Source organism: Mobula birostris, chromosome 10 (assembly GCF_030028105.1).
Source record: "Mobula birostris isolate sMobBir1 chromosome 10, sMobBir1.hap1, whole genome shotgun sequence".
Lineage (NCBI taxonomy): Eukaryota > Metazoa > Chordata > Chondrichthyes > Myliobatiformes > Myliobatidae > Mobula > Mobula birostris.
Genome location: NC_092379.1, coordinates 119,672,199 through 119,691,346, shown reverse-complemented (window position 1 = coordinate 119,691,346; position 19,148 = coordinate 119,672,199). Strand labels below are relative to the sequence as shown.

Genomic DNA, 19,148 nt, shown 5'->3' with positions numbered 1-19,148 from the left:
CCTTCAGGAAGATTTAGCAGACTCTGGAGTGGTGGTGCACTGTTCCACTGTCAGCAACAACTGCAAAAATGTGACCTTCATGGAAGAGTCATCAGAAGAAAACATTTCCTGCATCCTCACCACAAAATTCAGCATCAGAAATTTGCAAAGGAACATCTAAACAAGCCTGATGCATTTTGGAAACAAGTCCTGTGGACTGATGAAGTTAAAATAGAACTTTTTGACCATAATGAGCAAAGGTATGTTTGCAGAAAAAAAGGTGCAGAATTTCATGAAAAGAACACCTCTCCAACTGTTAAGCATGGAGTTGGATTGATCATGCTTTGGGCTTGTGTTGCAGCCAGTGGCACAGGGAACATTTACTGGTAGAGAGAAGAATGAATTCAATTAAATACCAGCAAATTCTGGAAGCAAACATCACACTGTCTGTAAAAAAGCCGAAGATGAAAAGAGGACGGCTTCTACAACAAGATAACGATCCTAAACACACCTCAAAATCCACAATGGACTATCTCAAGAGGCGCAAGCTGGTGGTTTTGCCATGGCCCTCACAGTCCCCTGACCTAAACATCATCGAAAATCTGTGGATAGACCTCAAAAGAGCAGTGCACACAAAATAGCCCAAGAATCTCACAGAACTAGAAGCCTTTTGCAAGGAAGAATGGGCGAAAATCCCCCAAACAAGAATTGAAAGACTCTTAGCTGGCTACAGAAAGCATTTACAAGCTGTGATACTTGCCAAAGGGTGTGTTACTAAGTACTGACCATGCAGGGTGCCCAAACTTTTGCTTCGGGCCCTTGTCCCAAGTTTAACAAGGAAACATTAGAAGCAAATTATTTCTCTCTGACAAACTGATGCACTAAATAACTCTTTCAACACCAGCTTATATTATGCACTCTGTTGAAGTCATGAAGTTCACCAAGGCAGTTCACAGGAAAGACATTTATAACCTTTGGTAACTGGCTATGTTTGGACTTATTAGAGCATATGACCATATGCTTGACTACATAGGTAGAAATTTAGAAAAATGTTAAGGGAGGAAGAAACTGGACAAAATCTGCAGATGCTGGAAATCCAAAGCAACACACAGAAACTGCTGGGGATCTCAGCAGGCCAGGCAGCATCTATGGAAAAGAGTAAACAGTCGACTTTTCGGGCCAAGACCCTTCATCAGGACTGGAAAGGAAGGGGGAGAGTCAAATAGGAAGGTGAGGGGGAGGAGAGGAGAAAAGAGGAAAGTGTACAGTTGTTGGAGGGAGTTTCATAAATTGGTAACTAACAGGGATACCACTTTGCACATTGTGGAGAGGGATGCTCTTTCTTGGGGTAGCCACAATAGTCAGGTCTCTGGCACTGTGGCTGGCTCTGAGGCTCAGACTGAAAGGGCAGTCAGTCAGGGTAACTGTGATGGGAGACTCGATAGTAAGGGGTACAGACAGGAGAATTTGTGGCTGCAGAAGAGACAGCAGGATGCTGTGTTGCCACTTGAGTGCCAGAGACAAGGATATCTCGGACTGGCTGCGGACAATTCTCAAGCAGAAGGGTGAGCAGCCAGCGGTCACTGCACTGTATGGAACAAATGGCACAGATAGCACAAGAGATGAGGTCCTGCAGATTGAATGTAAGGAGTTAAGTCAGAAGTCCTGAAGCAGGATCTTGACCGTAATAATCTCCAGATTACTCCCACTCCCACATGCTAGGGAGGTCAGAAATAGAAGGAAACACCAGGTAGGTTCATGGTTGAGGAGCTGATGCTGGGGGCAGGAATTCAGGTTCTCAGGGCATGGGCATCGCTTCCGAGGCAGATGCAACCTGTACAAAAGGGACAGGTTGCACTTGACCAAAGAAGGACTGATATCCCTGCAAGGAAATTCGCTAATGCTACATGGGACGATTTAAACCAGATTGGCTGTGAGGTGGGACTCTAAGTAGGAGCAAGTCATAGGTTAGAGAGGAAGCCAGCAAGAGTAAGTTTAGTAATCAGAAGAACCAGGGACACAGCAAAGGCAGGGAAAGGAATATTTAGTTAAATTGTATTTTTTTCATTGCTCATGGTTTAACAGAGAAGGTAGATGGACTCAGGAACATGGATTGGTTCTTAGGACTGAGCTGTTATAGCCATAGCAGAAACATGGCCAAGAGAAAGGCAGGACTGGCAGTCAATGTTTCAGTATACAGTTCTTCAGGCATGACAGCAGTACATGTAATTGCAGAGGAAGTACTGCCTTTATGATTGGGGAGGATGTAACAGCAGTACTTACAGATGGCATTCTTGGGAGACCATCTAGGGAGGCCATATGGGTAGAACTTAGAGGCACACTCTAGTGGGGCTGTGTAACAGATCCCTCAATAGTCAGCAGGAACTTGACTAGCAGGAATGTAAAGAAATTGCTCATAGTTGTAAGGTTTGTATTACCGAGAAATTCTAATTTCTGCAGTATTGATTGGACTATGCAGATTGTTAAGGGCCTGCACAGTGTTGTCCAGAATAGTCAACATATAGAGCAGCCTACTCATGAGGATTCAATACTGGATCTTCTCTTAGGGAGAGAGTCAGGGGAGTTAACTGAAGTGGCAGTCAGGAGCACCTTCGTTCTCGTGACCATGATACTATTAGTTCTAAGATGGTAATGGAAAAGGATAGGGCAGGTCCACAGGCTAGGGTTCTAAACCGGACCAGGGCTAATTTTGGGAGAGTTAGGCAAATTCTATCAGAGGTTGATAGGGTGAGTCCATTTGAAAGGAAAGGAATGAATAGCAAGTTCCCTCACCCTAACAGGAGCAACATCTTCCTGTTAGAGGCTGAAGGGAAAATCTGGCAAGTTTAAGTTGACAAGAGAAATTGAGGCTCTGATCAAGAGAAGGAAGGAAACATACATTGGTTTTTCAAGTTTGGGAACAAGTGAATTCCTTAATGGCTATAAAAAGTCTAAGGAAATCAAGGGGACAAAGAGAGGGTATAAGATGAATCTGGAAGGTTAAGGAAAATACCAAGAGGTTCTACAGATATGCAGTATTAAGTCTAAAAGGGTGGCTGGGGACAGAGTAAGAGATCAGCAAGGTCATCAGTGTCTTGAGCTGCAGGGGCTGAGTGGGGTTTTCAACAAACATTACTTCTCGCTGTTTAATGAGGAGGAAATCATGTTGTTCAAGTAATAATGGAAGCAAATGGTTGTGCTTTGAAGGAGATTCATATTACCAGAGAGTAGGCATTTGTAGCCTTACAGCACAGTAAAGGGGATATATTCCCACAGCCTGACCAAGTGTATCCTTGGACTTTGTGGGAGGTAGAGAAGAAATTGCAGTGGCCCTGGGGAGATATCTGCTTCATCATTAGTCACCTTCTAACTGGTGCCCCTTCTCCTCCCCCTTCCTTTCCTACTATCTGACCTGCTGAGTTCCTCCAGTATTTTGTGTGAATGTTACTTTGAATCTCCAGCAACTGCAGAATCACTTATGTTTATGATCGTTAACAACTCTTACCTTGGTAAGTCAAAAGTTCAATAGAACTTAACTAAAATTGCTATTGAAGTTAATTAATAGCAAATTAATAAGATTGTAGCATCTACAAGAGTTATTTCATTGACTTTTCTCCTCTGTGTGTGAACTGTGAAAACACACTAATCTCAAGATAAAGTATGTTGGATCTACACTCATTCTGTAAAACTGAGGGCAGTTAGCACCAGCAATGCTTTACTTCCCTTGTATATATATTATTGCTCATTAGTGATGCAACATTTTTGCCACTCATATGGAATGGTCCTAATCAGTGCACTGCATACATACAGTAATGAAGATGATTTGTTTGAATAATGAACAATAAATCTTGGAAATCTGGGAAAAATAGTCAATAAATGGATCCCTTGTGAAGTCTAAGTTGTTTACTCACCATTCACTGGGGTCATTTTTTTTTAAATAATTGAGAATTTAGTAATTTATCATAGACTTGGAATTCCCCAACTTTAGGAGGGTGTGGATTATAGAGACATATAGAATGGTTTATACTAATGCTTTAGCTTAATAGAAAGTCTAGATGATATTAAATCAAACACGGTAGGATAACAGCCTTGAAATGACTTCCGTGTGCTGATCTTTGTTTTGCATAATACAATTTCACTGATGGTTTAAGCATAAAGAGGGCTCACAAAAGGCTTATATCAAGAAATTTAATGTACGGTAAAATTTTATACTGTGAAATAACTGCCACACAGAAAATAAACCAACTATAAACCAGAAATACTTTGAATGCTACCAGAGGATGTGCATTTAAATTGCTTGTGCTAAATTAAAGAGGTAGGAGTTCTACTAGTTGTTGCATCCAAATATATGTTGCCAAAGAGTTCCTCCCTTTTCCAACAAAATTATAAACACACTCCGACACCTTTCACTATGAATAACAAAAGAAGTCTTCACAAATGCATTTATAATGTTGCTCAACAAAAGGAGGATTTGTAATCACTATTCCTCTGTAATATGAAAATAATACAATAGCGAAGATTATAATGAATAATGTAAGTAATATGGGACTCTAACTGGTAATTTTATAATGAAGCAATTTTTTGCCTTTCCATCTATTTGATTGCTTTTAAATTTTAATTCCTGGAGTTGAGTTCCAGAGGGCTATTGCATTCCCTGCAACATTTGAACTCAATTTTAAAAAATGGAAAGATTAGCTGTTATAAAAAAGTTATTATAGAAAACTAATCTCAAAATTCAATTGTCCTGTCAATATTTTTGAAAGAAGATAACATCATTTTAATACATGCATATAATTTCAGCATAGTTGAATATTAACCATCTTTGAAAGTGGCCTTAAAAAGACCCTCCATTTGCAATAAGCCAGTTCACAGAATTGCAGTGGTTCAACAAGACAGCTCACCAACACCTCCTCATAGCAATCACAGATAAAAAATAAATTTAGGTCTTGTTCAATGACACTAATGATCTCTGAATAAATTTTAACTATCATTTGAGCAAGTAAATTTCTCTGAAAACTTCCTTTTCTAGAATATGTGCAGCAAATCTAACATTGTTTAAAAGTTATGATTTCATTGCAATTGGCAAGCTAAAAAAATGTTTTGTTTTAACTTGGATGCCAATGCATGTCATTCATGACCTACATGGCTTTGAGTCACAGTGAAAGAAAATGCCCACATTTTGGACATGATATTGAGATAAAAAGGATTACTTCCCACAGTTGTGTCCTTAATTTTATCTCAGGTGCTGTTCACAATAGTTTCGAGCAGTTCCAAATCAGCCATTAGAATAATTTATATACGTTACAAATGATGTAACATTGCTTTATAACCTCTTGAAATCCAGTTATGCATTTGTTGCTGCAGTCCCAACTAAGAGCTTTATCCAGTTGTTTGGCTAGATAAAAACCAACTGTAATCTGCCACTGGAATAGACAATCTTGGACCGGCAAGTTGTTGGTATTAAGTGGTTCAGACTACAATTTTGAATAAGCCCCAAGCCTCTGAATTTTGCTAGAAAATGGCACTATACAGGAATTTTGCAATTTATTTACAAATTTGAGCATCTAAAATGCAAATTATGTTTGATTCTCTGAATGGGGGTGTACATGATCAAAAAGGAAATCAACAAATTATGACTGTTGATAATAGCAAGCTGGGAAATGTTTTCTGAAAGAGTTTTGTTTTGATGTTCGGAATGACTACTGTTTGGCCTCCTATAATACAAGGCAAACTCATTTCCAAAATCCAAGACCTGGGACCTAAAACCTCCCTTTTTAATTGGATCCTTGACTTCCTGACCAACAGACCACAATCAATAAAGGTAATCAGTAACACCTTCACCATGATTGTCTTCAACACTGGTGTCCCACAAGGTTGCATCCTCATCCTCCTGCTCTGCTCCCTGTACTCTCACAACTGTGTGGCCGCATTCTGCTGCAACTCTGTCTACAAGTTTGCAGGTGATACCTCCATAGTGGGCAGTATCTCAAATAGTGATGAGTCCAATTACAGGAAGGAGATAGAGAGCCTAGTAACATGTTTCATGACATCAGTCTTTCCCTCAGTGTCAGCAAAACAAAAGAGCTGGTCATTTACTTCAGGAATGGGAAGCATGTTCTGTTTTCATCAATGAAGTTGAGACAGTTGAGAGCTTCGAGAGAACATCACTAATAGCCCATCCACGTTTGACACTATGGCCAAGAGAGCTCACCAACACCTATTCTTACCCAGGAGGCTAAAGAAATTTGACATGTCCCCTTTGACCCTCACCAATTTTTATTGTTGCACCATAGAAAACATCCTGTCCGGGTGCATCTTTGGCTTGGTATGACAACTGCTCTGCCTTGGCTCACGTGAAACTGGACAACTAGAGACACAGCTCGGCACGTCAAGGATACCAGCCAACCCCCTATGAACTCTGTCTACACTTCTTCTTTAAAAAATATTTTATTTATGATTTTCTACAAACTACAGTGTAGAAAAAAAAATCAATAGTACAAATAGAAGGATCATTGCAATACAGACAAACATAGCAATAAACAACAGGAATTCTGCAGATGCTGGAAATTCAAGCAACACACATCAAAGTTGCTGGTGAACGCAGCAGGCCAGGCAGTATCTCTAGGAAGAGGTACAGTCGACGTTTCAGGCCGAGACCCTTCGTCAAAATAGCAATAATACATGTCTTAACAAATGAGCAAGTCACCCATATTAAAAATGAAAGAATAGAAAGTGTCTACACTTCTTGCTGCCTTAATAAAGCAGCCAACCTGATCAAAGACACCTACCCACCCCAACATTCTCTTCTCTCCCCTCTGCCAATGGCAAAAGATACAAAAGCCTGAAAGCACATACCACTGTGTTCAAGGACAGCTTCTATCCTGCAGTTGCAAGACCACTGAACAATTCCTTAATATAATAATATGGACTCTTAAACTCACAATCTATCTCGTTATGATCTTGCACCTATTGTCTACCTGCACTGTCCTTTCTCTGTATCTATAACACTTTAATCTGCATTCTGTTATTACCTCGTAAATTGATAAATTACTTTATTGTTGTCACATGTACCAAAGTACAGCGAAAACATTGCCTTGCATATCCTCCATACAGATCAATTCACCTCAATGTACTGTTGTAAGGAATTAATAAATATGAACAATATGCAAAATCCTGGAGGAACTCAGAAGGCCAGGCAGCATCTATGGACAAAAAGTACAGTCGGCAGGGTCTTGGCCCAAAACATTGACTGCACTTTTTTCCATAGATTCTGCCTGGCCTGCTGAGTTCCTTCAGCATCTTGTGCGTGTTACTTGGACTTCCAGCATCTGCAGTCTCTCTTGTTTGTGAACAATATGCAAGACAAGTTTTTCACTGTACTTCAGTGACAATAAACCAATTTACCAGTTTCAGTGTAATAGTGCCAGAGTTGAGAGTCATTGCAAATACTCTTTATTGCTCCTTAGTTATGAGATTTGAATCTTCAAATATAGATTTTTGTGCAAGTTTGCAGCCTCATTGAATCATCTCAATTATTATCCACTACCTGCGTCAAGTTGAAATAGTATAATATTATTGTACAGAAACGTATAAAATTATGAAAGGGACCGATAAGATAGAGGCAGGAAAGTCATTTCCACTGGTAGGTGAGACTAGAACTAGGGTCATGGCCTCAAGATTCCGGGGAGTAGATTTAGGACAGAGATGAGGAGGAACGGCTTTTCCCAGAGAGCGGTGAATCTGTGGAATTCTCTGCCTAATGAAGCAGTGGGAGCTACCGCAAAGGCAAGGTTGGATAGAATTTTGCATAGTAGGGGTATTAAGGGTTATGGGGAAAAGGCAGGTAGGTGAAGATGAGTCTATGGCCTGATAAGCCATGATCTTATTGAATGGTGGAGCAGGCTTGATGGGCCAGATGGCTGACTCCTGCTCCTATTTCTTATGTTCTTATTATTGTAAAGATGTTGTGAATATTACTGTAAAGATGAACAGCCTGCGTGCATAAGCTCAGGTAAAGCTGATCTTTCTAACAATGGCTCTAAGGACTTTAGGTTGACAGAATTAGTTATACCTGCTTGTGGTATCCTGTCAAATCCATCAAGTCAACTAACACCCTACGGTTGTTCTTACCAGATTTTTTGAAAGGTAGGGTGAAGTGGGTGTTCAATCCACTACTAACTGAATGCTTCAGTAAAATAAAAAAATGTATTCACAAAATATCATATTGACATTTTAGAAGAGCAAACCTCAAGAAAAATCTCAAATGTATTCTTTCGCTTACTTATTTTCTCAAAATCCTACTTCTCGATTAATAGCATGTCTTGTTCAATGTGAACGTGTCACTCCTACTTATTTTTGTATGAGAGATGAGAATTGATGAGATTTGATCACATTTAAGACCTTTCTTTTGTTGCAAACTTTGCAGTCTGAATATACGTCATCCTGTTCACACCTGTGCTGGCACTCAACTCCCATTACCGTCATTACAGGGAAGTATTTGTTTCCTTTAAATTCTTTTAGTGCACCTTCTTTTTTTTTATTTCAAGTCCATTTTTATTTCTCCATTTTTTTGTCTCTACTCTGTCAGTCCTTAAACTAGTGCAATATCAAAGGATTAATTTTTGGCCTCTGCAACGTTTTTTTCAAGTGCTCTCCAGGTTCTTCTGATCAATCGTTTGATGTGTTCTTTTTATTTGTTTGCAGCACTCAAAGGATTCAATGCCATTTTGCCAGGTGTGATATTTAGCTATCTCTGATGGCTGCTATAACAGCCATTAGACTAACTTGCAATTGTTGATGAGGGACATAATGTCTTTTTAAAAACCCTCTTGGAATCTGGCTATGCTTCTGTTGCTACAACTGTTTTCCACCCCCACTGCCTGGGTAGATACCTGAAAGCCATTGCCAGCTGCCCAGATAGGTCCGAAACCAATTGCAACTTAGCTTTGGATGTTTAACTGGGATTGGCAGTTTGCAGGTATTATGTACTTAAAGCCAAAAGCTCAAAGTTGAATAATCACTGCAATTTCAAGCTGATTGGACTCTTAAATAATCTTATGCCCCATCAATATTTGGTTAAGAAATAGAAAGGGGATCTATTTTCTGTCAGTGAGATTCCTTCCTTCATGACCAGGAATCCTTGATTGGAAATGCACTATTAAATATACTGGAAATATCAGTGCTGACCCATGTGCCCACTGACCTAGAGTTTCCAGCTTTTATAAGGAAAATAAGCAGCTGATGATTTCTCAATTTTTTTTTCACAAGTGCTTTCTATTGCTAGGAACAATCAACTGTAGAATCAGAACTTCTTCCCAAAACTTGTCAATTAATACTATCTTTTCGAAACTGGAATTGACTTGTCTGCTGTTGCCACTGGAAGCCCTCCATTGGTCAAGGTTGACCATGGATGTTAGATGGGTGATATGCAAACCAGACCCAGGGCAGTACAATATGGAGACCAAGCTGTTGCCTGTGCAGCGGGCTCTCCCTCTTTATGCAGCCGATGAACCCAAAGGAATGGAAGAGACCAATACAGTTTGGCACCGGTAGCATTGCAGCGGTTGCCAGTCAGGGTTGAACTCGATGTAGGACTGACCTGGGGACTGGAACTCCGGATTTTTCCTAGGGTTTACTACCAAAGCCTTTGCCATAAGCGGGCATAGCTGCTGATAGCAGAGTTTTCCTTCTTCTAGGTGAGCTGCCAACCACAGCTGACAAGCCCCATCTGCCCAAAGCGACTGGCTTTCAGGCACCAGTACAGTAACATGCCTTTGCCCCCTCTCCTGTCAGTAGAAAATGTTCCACTGGGCTTAATAACTTTGCCACACGTGAAGGCCAGGAGCTCATCTTGGTTGTTAGAGGCTATTTGAGGTGCACAACATTGACAGCATTTGAAAAGGTAGTGAGAAGTTATCCTATAAGACCATAAGACATAGGAACAGAATTAGGCCTTTTGACCATTGAGTCTGCTTTGCCATTTCATCATGGTTGACCTATTTCCCTCTCAACCCCATTCTCCTGCCTTCTCCCCATAAGCTTTCAGGCCCTGATTAATCAAGAACCTATCAACCTCCACCTTAAGTGCACCCAATGACCTGGACTCCACAACCGCCTGTGGCAACGAATTCCACAGATTCACCACCCTCTGGCTAAAGAGATTCCTGCTTATCTCTGTTCTAAATGGTCATCCCTCTATTTTGAGACTGTGTCCTCTAGTCCTAGACTCCCCCACCAAAGGACAACATCCACTCCACATCCTATCGAGGCCTTTTAACATTCAATAGGTTTCAATGAGATCCCCTCCTCATTCTTCTAAATTCTGATTCTGATTCTGAAAATTCCAGTGAGTACAGGCCGAGTGATCAGTCGCTGCTCATATGACAACCCTTTCAATCCCAGAATCATTCTCGCGACTCTCCTCTGAATCCACTCCAACGTTAGCACATCCTGTCTTAAATAAGTTTCCCAAAACTGCTCCCAATACCCCAGATGAGGCTTCACCAGTGCTGCATGCAGCCTCAGCAATGCATCCTTGCTTTTATATTCTAGTCTTGAAATGAATGCTAACATTGCATTCCCCTTCCTCACCTCTGATTCAACCTACAAATTAACCTTTGGGGAATCCTGCATGAGGTCTCCCAAATCTCTTTGCACCTCAGATTTTTAAAAATTTTCTCCCTATTTTTAAAATTGTCTACGCTTTTTTTCCTTCTGCCAAAGTGCATGGCCATACACTTCTTGACACTGTATTCTATCTGCCATCTCTTTGTCCATTCTCTTTAACTGTCTAAGTCTTTCTGCAGCCTCTCTGGTGGCGGTGGTAGTTGTCCGTCATGTCCATCGATGACGGGAGACCAATACAGAAGAGTTTTTAAAGTGGAAAAGCCATTACTCGAGGGCAGTTCCACTCCTTTGACCTCAGAAGCCCAGGTCCAGTACAAACAAGCACCACAAACTGGGTCTTCCTTGGTTGCAGTGGATAACTATGATGTCTTCTGTGTCCTATCATGCCTTTCAATCTCCACGGAGCATTGCAGAATCACCTTCCCGGCTATTGGATCTCACTATAGATCTCGGCTGCCCAGAACATCAGAGGTGACTTTGCATGTTAGGACAGGCATGTCTCTATCTCACCAGGGTATGAGGTCCGCTGGCTACCCTCACCTGGTTTAGCCCGCCAGTCAAAGCGGTGTACTGGGGTGTGGCCACTGTCACATGCAAACAGCTACTTGGAGTCACAAGTGAGAGCTGAGCATCTGGTGGGAATCAAAGGTGAGTGAGATGCCCCAGAACAAACATGACAACCCCCTTTACCAGAGGAGCTACCCCTCCCTGGACACCCCATACACCCTCCCAGCTGTAACACCTTTAAGGAGCCTGTAACCAATGTTTACCTTTTTTACCCAGACAACTCTCGTCCGGCCAACCACATTTCCTAAAGTGAAGTCAATTCCATTTGCCTAGAAGAGGGCAGCGTGCAGAATTTAAAACTTTCTCTGCAAAACTGAGCATTTAAAATGCAAATTCAGTTGGTTCCCTGAATTGGTGCCCTACACGTTGACAATCAAATGAATAATATTTGATTTCTGTGTACTAGTACTAGGCTTGGGATCTTTGACAACTGCTTTCCCCTTAGCCTTAGTGTGCCGTGTTGGTGCCATTAGAATGCTTAAGGACAAATTTCTCTCCAAAATAACATCCTCATGGAATCATCTCATTCGTGGTTGAGTTGAAGTAGTGCAGAAATAATCCTGGTAATTTGTATGTAAACTCAGGATTTGTATGTAAGCTGAGGTAAAGCTAATATTATTAATCATAAAAAGTTCCCTTTAACCTGAGGATTTTGTGTTAATAAAATTATGCATATTGTGTTAACTGGGAATCCTGTGGTCTATAACAGCCATCCAGTGAGTTAAAATCCTATAACTAAATCTGCTAGGCCCAGTGAATGAAGAAGCAATTTTGCACCAATTACACACTCCAAAAAAATAGTATCTCAGCAGCTTCTCTCCCCTGATGCATTTTAGAGATAAGATCAGAGTCTGTATGTGTGTTGTGTGAGTGGATGAGTGGGTGAGGGAAGGGGCTTGTTTTGCTGATGTTGCTGCTGCTGCTGCTTATGTTGTTCTGCTGAACACTGTGGGCACTGTGTGTTGGGGCAGCAATGTATGGTGACACTTGCAGGCTGCCTCCAGCACTCCCTTGTGTAAAACCTACCCCTGACATCTCCTCTGTACCTACTTCCAAGCACCTTAAAACTGTGCCCTCTCATGTTAGCCATTTCAGCCCTGGGAAAAAGCCTCTGACTATCTACATAGTCAATGCCTCTTATCATCTTGTATACCTCTGTCAGGTCACCTCTCATCCTCCGTTGCTCCAAGGAGAAAAGGCCAAGTTCCCTCAACCTGTTCTCATAAGGCTTGCTCCCCAATCCAGGCAACATCCTTGTAAATCTCCTCTGCACCTTTTCTATGGTTTCCACATGCCTCCTGTAGTCAGGTGACCAGAACTGAGTACAGTTCTCCAAGTGGGGTATGACCAGGGTCCTATATAGCTGCAACATTACCTCTTGGCTCCTAAACTCAATCTCACGATTGATGAAGTCCAATGCATCAATGCATCAATTAACACAAATAATTGTTTAAGTTGATCATGACTCAACAATAAAGCTTTTTTCTTATGGGTGCAAACTTTGGCAGCTTGACTGTAAATCAACCTGTTGACAATGACGTATATCTACCCTGACATGTTTAACTATTCAGGGTATTAAAAATTCGCATTCCTATACTAGACCCCACTCTGCACCAATCTCACTATGGTCCTTGCCAGGAAGCATTCTCTTGCATTAAGCTCTCTCGGTATAACTACAACTTCTAACTTATTTTATTTTGAATCTATTTTTATCTTTCTTTGTTCTTGTCCCTACTCCTTTTAGCTTCATGCTACTTCAGTTTCAATGGATTATTTTTGGCTCCGATATATTTTTCTGGTGTTCTTCGGGTCTTTCTGCTCACTGGCTGTCCCCTGTTACCACTAAAATGAGAAGGAGTAGCTAACCATAACTTTACTGAATACTCTTGTGTTTGCTTTTCCCAGCAATTGATTAGAGAAGAATTTTTCTCTATATTGCAAATTTAGCTTATATTTTTAATCAATTAAGATCACCATTATTAATCAGAATACAATGTTTACCTACACAAGAAATTCTGCAGATGCTGGAAATCCAGAGTAACACATCCGAAATGCTGGAGGCACTCAGAAGGTCAGGCAGCACCTACAGAGAAGAATAAACAGTAGATGTTTTGGGCTGAGTCCTGATGAAGGTTCTCAGCCCAGAACATCGACTGTTTATTCCTCTGCATAGATGCTGCCTGACCTACTCAGTTCCTCCAGCATTTTGTGTAATGTTTACTACCTTGCTGAGAACTTCAAGATTAATGAGCAATGAAGTTGGAAGCCACCACTCATTAGTTCCATAAATCAAAGCGAAAGCACCAACCTTGGGATGATTTGGGGGGCATTTTTGGTGGTCAGTTAAAAACGGACAAGGGCTTTACACTGAGGTTTGAATTCATCAACTATGGATGGATTAGGCTCATCCACTTAGGAGTATTCAGTGGGCTCTGGTTAGGAAAGAGCTGCCCATGAGGAAGCATGGGATTTTATTTTTCAGATGTGCCTTGGCTCCTTAGCCTCTTCTCGTCTCAGACCCACTCTGAAGCACTAAGTCCGTGCAAGGAGTCATCATCGACTCCTCCATTCCTCATTCACAGCTCTGAACCCTAGGACTACTATAAACAGTCCAGGAGTAGTCCTTTTGGAACGGACATGAGGTACGCCAGGCTCTGGTTGTTGGGCTATGTTACTGAGGTCCAATTTATGGTGAATTTTGGGCTTCCTGGTTCAAGCACCTGTTGTCTGTTCGTAATGTACCAAAGGAACAGGCCATTTCCAATTATTCTCCCATGGAACTTTTTAAAGTTTATAAAGTTTATACAGTATTTAGAGCAGAATCCCCTTCCACTTCCCCACACAAATGGCCTCTATTCATCCATTGCATTTGAAAATAAGGTAGTCAAGGCAACTCCTCACTCTTCCTTAATTCTGACTTCTCTTCTACCATAGTGGACAGGGCCCTTTACTGCACCAAATCTATTTCTTGCACTGATGCTCTCACCCCTTCTCCCGGACAGAACAAGAACAAGCATTCCCCTGGTCCTTTCCTTCCATCCTAGCAGCCTCAGATTATGCATTGCAAGTTCCACCATTCCAGTATTTCCCTTTTTTTCTGTGGGCTCAGTTTTCCTTATCCTACTCATGTACTCTAAGTCTAGCCTGCCAGGGAGGTACAACCGCCTAACCACTAAACGACACATTACACAGACCAAGAATCTTAATGTGCTGCTAAAGCCCTTGGGACTCGTCCTATCACAGACATTCCCTGTTTTACTGATCCTTCCCTCCGCTTTCTCTCCTACTGAAATTTAACGCACCTCTCTCTTTCTGAGTTCTGACTCAGGATCGAAGATGTGAAATGTTGACTGTTCCCCTTTTCACAGATGCTGCATTTTCTGTTTTTGTTTGTTCAAGGAACCTGCTCCCCAGTTGCCCAGATGGACAACGTTTGTTGGAAAGTGGCTGGCATAGGACATGATGGAAAATCCCGCCCTGAGGAAGAGACACAGCATGAACACAAGTCCCATCGTCAAGTATAGATCCTGATGTCCAAACTGTAACCTCGTAGTCCCCTTCGGTAAAACCAAACATTCAAATGTAGTGACACAAAAAAGAAGTGAATTAATTACCTGCTTTTCTCCACTTGGCTTTCTATAATGCAGCAGAAGCTCGACAGCTCCAACAACTTCCTTCCGTATTGCATAAAGCAAGGCATCCCCAACATAGATGCTGAAACTGAGGAGCAGCTCCATAATCTCTAGGTTTTCATTCTCAATGGCAATGAGGAGTGCACTGCGCCCCAGAGGATCTGTACAATTGATGTTGATATTAAAGTAGATCTCAGCCTCTTCCAGGGCCTGTTTCACACTGGCATAATCACCCTTTTCCACCGCATTCAGGTAAGCCTTTTCCTCCAACGACAGCTCACTCTCTGCGCGCACTATCTGCAACGGGATCCGGTCTATGTACGGAGAATAGTTGGCTTTTTTGTAGTACAGCTGGGCCATTGTTCATTGCGCCACATGGATCCTGTTTTAAAAATGAAACAGAGAAAAGTCTGGAAGCTTAGCTTAGCTCTTAGGTCAGTGCTGATTCAAAATGAACTCTTTGCACTCTGTAAAACATGTTTTATTGAAAAGTCTGGATTTTCCCATTTGCTTTGGAGAAGTGTTTGTTCTGATGGATTCGGATGGGGATGGGGGTGAATGAGTTACAATTATGTCAGCATCATGACCACGACATCACAAAGGGAAAAAGATAACTAGAAATAAGCAGAAAACTGGGGAGAAACACTTGACCAGTTAAGAACGCTCCCAACCCTTGGTTGACTTTTTTTGATGAGAAATTTATTGAGTTGCTGTCTTTTCAAATATCTCATCTAATTTTTTTTATTATTTAGAGATACTGCAAGAAAAAAGCCCCTCCAGCTCTTCAAGCCATGCCGCCTAGCAATCCCCAGTTGAACCCTAGCCTATTCATGGGGCAATTTACCATGACCAATTAACCTCCTAATTAGTTTGTCTTTGGAGTGGGGGAAGAAACCAGATCACCTGGAGAAAACCCATGCATTCCACAGTGAGGACAGACAGACTTCTTACAGGGGACATCAGAATTTAACGCTGAGCTCTGATGCCCTAAGCTTTAATAGTGTTGCAGTAACCATTACGCTCCCATGGTACCCATGAAATCCTTCCATTGTAGTACTTTTCCTACTAGAAAATGATCAGAAATACCTTCCACCACCCTCAGTTAAACACATAAAATTCTGGAGGAACTCAGCAGGTCAGACAGCATCTGTGGAAATGAATAAACAGATGCCGTTTCAGGCCAAGACCCTTCTTCGGAACTGGAACAGAACCATATTTAACTTCAGTAAACAAATTTCTACTCTCCTCTCTTACAGTGCCCACTGCACAATGTTCCTTTTTCTCCCTTGCTTACTTTCCATTTGCCATTTTAAACTCTGCTCTGTAAAATTCAATTGTTTTCTACCAAAAGAGCTTAATAGAAACATTAGCAGTTGTCAGGAAAAGAAGTGGTACAAACTTTGCCACTAAAACTAATTCATTTGGCATATAGTTTATCTTCACACAACCTTCCATTGTTAAAGTTGGCCAATGGTTTTTCAGAAGGAGGTCGTAACTTAAAGGTTAGAGTTACAATGAAAGATGACCACAGCTCGTACTTCTTTGAGACATATTAGCTCAGTCAATCATTTTCTTTGCACTGTTTATGAAGATAATGAAGAAGGTTCTTATCCTTTTCTTATGCATGATTTCCCAAAGGATGGGAGAGATGGATGAACATTCATGACAATTACAAGAAAGTTTGAAAGTAAATGAAGTAATTTCACCCGTCTATGGGCATCGAGCAAAAGCTTTTTTTTTCTGCTCTTGCGATGTTGCAAAGTCCCTGGAGGATCCCATCCTCGTTCCTCCTACACAGGCCATATCCAGTTTACAAGTACCTGATTTTTGGACCTTACTACATGCAAAAGTGCACTGCTTCCTCGCCATCCCCTACCACCCAGCCCCGATAATATATAATTCAATTCAGAAGTTCAACATTTGTACATATGTTTGTTGCTACAAACATCTGAACTAGAATTACATCAGCATCATGTGCTTTTGATGCTATTCATTACAATTCCACAGACGTATGGTTACCTTATCAGGTGATTTCTGTATGCTTTCTGCCTTACAGATAAAATCGAGTTACAGACATCTGTTAAGATAGAGCTCATTCGTTAGCCATGGACAGCCTGTATACAACCTCTTAGTGAGTGCCTCCCCTGACTTTAGATCAGTTTCTGCAAACACAGCTTTACCCAACTAGGATTCTCCACTGTTTCTGTCTCCGGTCTTTGATGTGCCACTAGGACAGGCAGTAAAACTACTAACTGGGTGCTCTCCTTATTAGCCAAGGCATAAAATACAAGCGCAGGAAGTAATACTGAAATTGAACAAAATGCTTGTTAGGACGGTAAATGGTGAGTTCCCCATCTTACGAGGAAGACATGGTTGCATTAGAGAAGGTGCAGATGTGATCTATGAGGATGTTGCCAGTGGTATGAGAAGCGCTGGGGTTTCCTTTGGAACAGAGGAGATTGAGAAAAGACTTTATTGAAGGATATAAATAATGAAGAGTCAAAAGCCAGGGAAATAGATATAAATCTGGTATGGCATATAGTTCTTCTGAGTCCTTTGAGGTTTACAGAGGATATAGGAGAGATCTTAAGAAAAAAATTAGTGGGAAAAAAAGGGAAATAAAAAGAAGTGGCTAGAAGAATTAAAGGAAATTACAAAACTTTTATAAATATGTTACAGTAGAAGGAAAAGGGTAGCTGGGAAAGAGTAGGTGCTCACAAGGACCAAAGGGGAAGTCTTTGTGTGGAACCAGCAGGTATGTGTGCTGATAAAGGGATGACTGTTTATTCATCCTTCTACATGCTGCCTGACCCATTGAGTTCCTCCAACATTTTGTGTGTGCTACTCTGGATATGCGTGATGTCCTGAATGACCATTTCTTGTTAGTATTCATTAGGAAGATGGATGGAGAGGATGAAAATTTGGAACAGGTGTACTACATTCTGAATCCTCTTGATCCAAAATCAGGTTTATTTATCACTGACAAAGTGGTAAAATCTGTTGCTTTGTGACAGCAGCACAGTGCAACACGTAAACATTTCAATAAGTTGCAAAATAAATGAATAGCGCAAAAAAAAAAAGAATTACAAAGGAGTGTTCATGGGTTTGTGGATCATTCAGAAATCTGATGGCGGACGGGAAGAAGCTGCCCCTAAAACATCAAGTGTGGATGTTCAGTCTCCTGTACCTCCACCCCAATAGTAGTAATGTGAAGAAGGCAAGTCCAGGATGGTGAGGTTCCAGTTTGATGGACCATTTATTCAGAGAAATAAATATGAATTCCTACAAAAGTTAAATGAAAATAAGTCTACAGGTTTCCCCCGCCATCCGAAGGTAGAGCATTCCTATGAAACGGTTCGTAAGCTGAAATGTTGAAAAGTGAAGAACCAATTACCATTTATTTACATGGGAAAATTTTGTGAACGTTCACAGACCCAAAAATAACCTACCAAATCATGCCAAATAACACATAAAACCTAAAATAACGGTAACATATAGTAAAAGCAGGAATGATATGATAAATACACAGCCTATATAAAGTAGAAATACTTTTCCACAATCATTACTGAACCGTTCTCCGTAGAGAAAATCTCACGCAAGCGCCGTCAGCAGAAAATCTCATACAAGCGCTGTTGGCAAAAACACTCTCTCCAGTAACCTTTAAGCTATGAAGCTGCCAAATCATGCCAAATAACATGTAAAAATACACAGCCTATATAAAGTAGAAATAATGTATGTACAGTGTAGTATCACTTACCGGAATTGGTTCAGCGCCGAGCACACTGATGATGGTGTGTTAGGCTGAGTCGGAATTGGGGTGGTGCAGTGGCCCCCACCCTCCAGGCCGCCAAGGGATATATTGCCGCGAGGCACGCAGGGGTCCAGCGGTAGCCGGGAGGCATCCAGCACATCTTTAAGAAAAAATCCGAAACAAACATGCTAATTAATTAGGTGCTGCCCGACACGTATTTGTCGCCCAGGTCAGTGCCGATTTCCGATTGCGTCGCCTCTGATCTGGGCCGACAATTATGTATCGGCGGCACCTAATTAATTAGCATGTTTATTTTGGCTTTTTTCTTAAAGATGTGCTGTGTGCCTCCCGGCTACTGCTGCATTCTCCATGAATCGGTACAGTATCTGTCCGCGGCCTGGGTGTTGGGGTGGTCGGACACTGGGGTGTCATCTCGTCGTCTGTTTCCATTAGAGCGGGCAGCTCATCTTCTCCTATCACTGCCCGCCTCAATGTCGAAGGTCGAGATTCGTCGTCTGCTGTGGCTGATGTGGAAGGCTTGCTTGACTGCTGAGCGTCGCGCATTTTTCTATCACACAATTCTTTGTAAGGAC

General features: G+C 41.4%; 1 protein-coding gene across 1 annotated transcript in view; it reads right to left on the bottom strand.

Moving 5' to 3' along the window:
* Positions 1-19,148, bottom strand: part of LOC140204285 (short transient receptor potential channel 5-like) — a 137,410-nt gene that overhangs the window by 90,716 nt on the left and 27,546 nt on the right. Inside the window, exon 2 of the mRNA XM_072270874.1 lies at positions 14,787-15,186. Within this exon, the coding sequence (XP_072126975.1) occupies positions 14,787-15,164 (378 nt within the window). The 5' untranslated portion in view covers positions 15,165-15,186. The remainder of the gene's footprint in view (positions 1-14,786; positions 15,187-19,148) is intronic.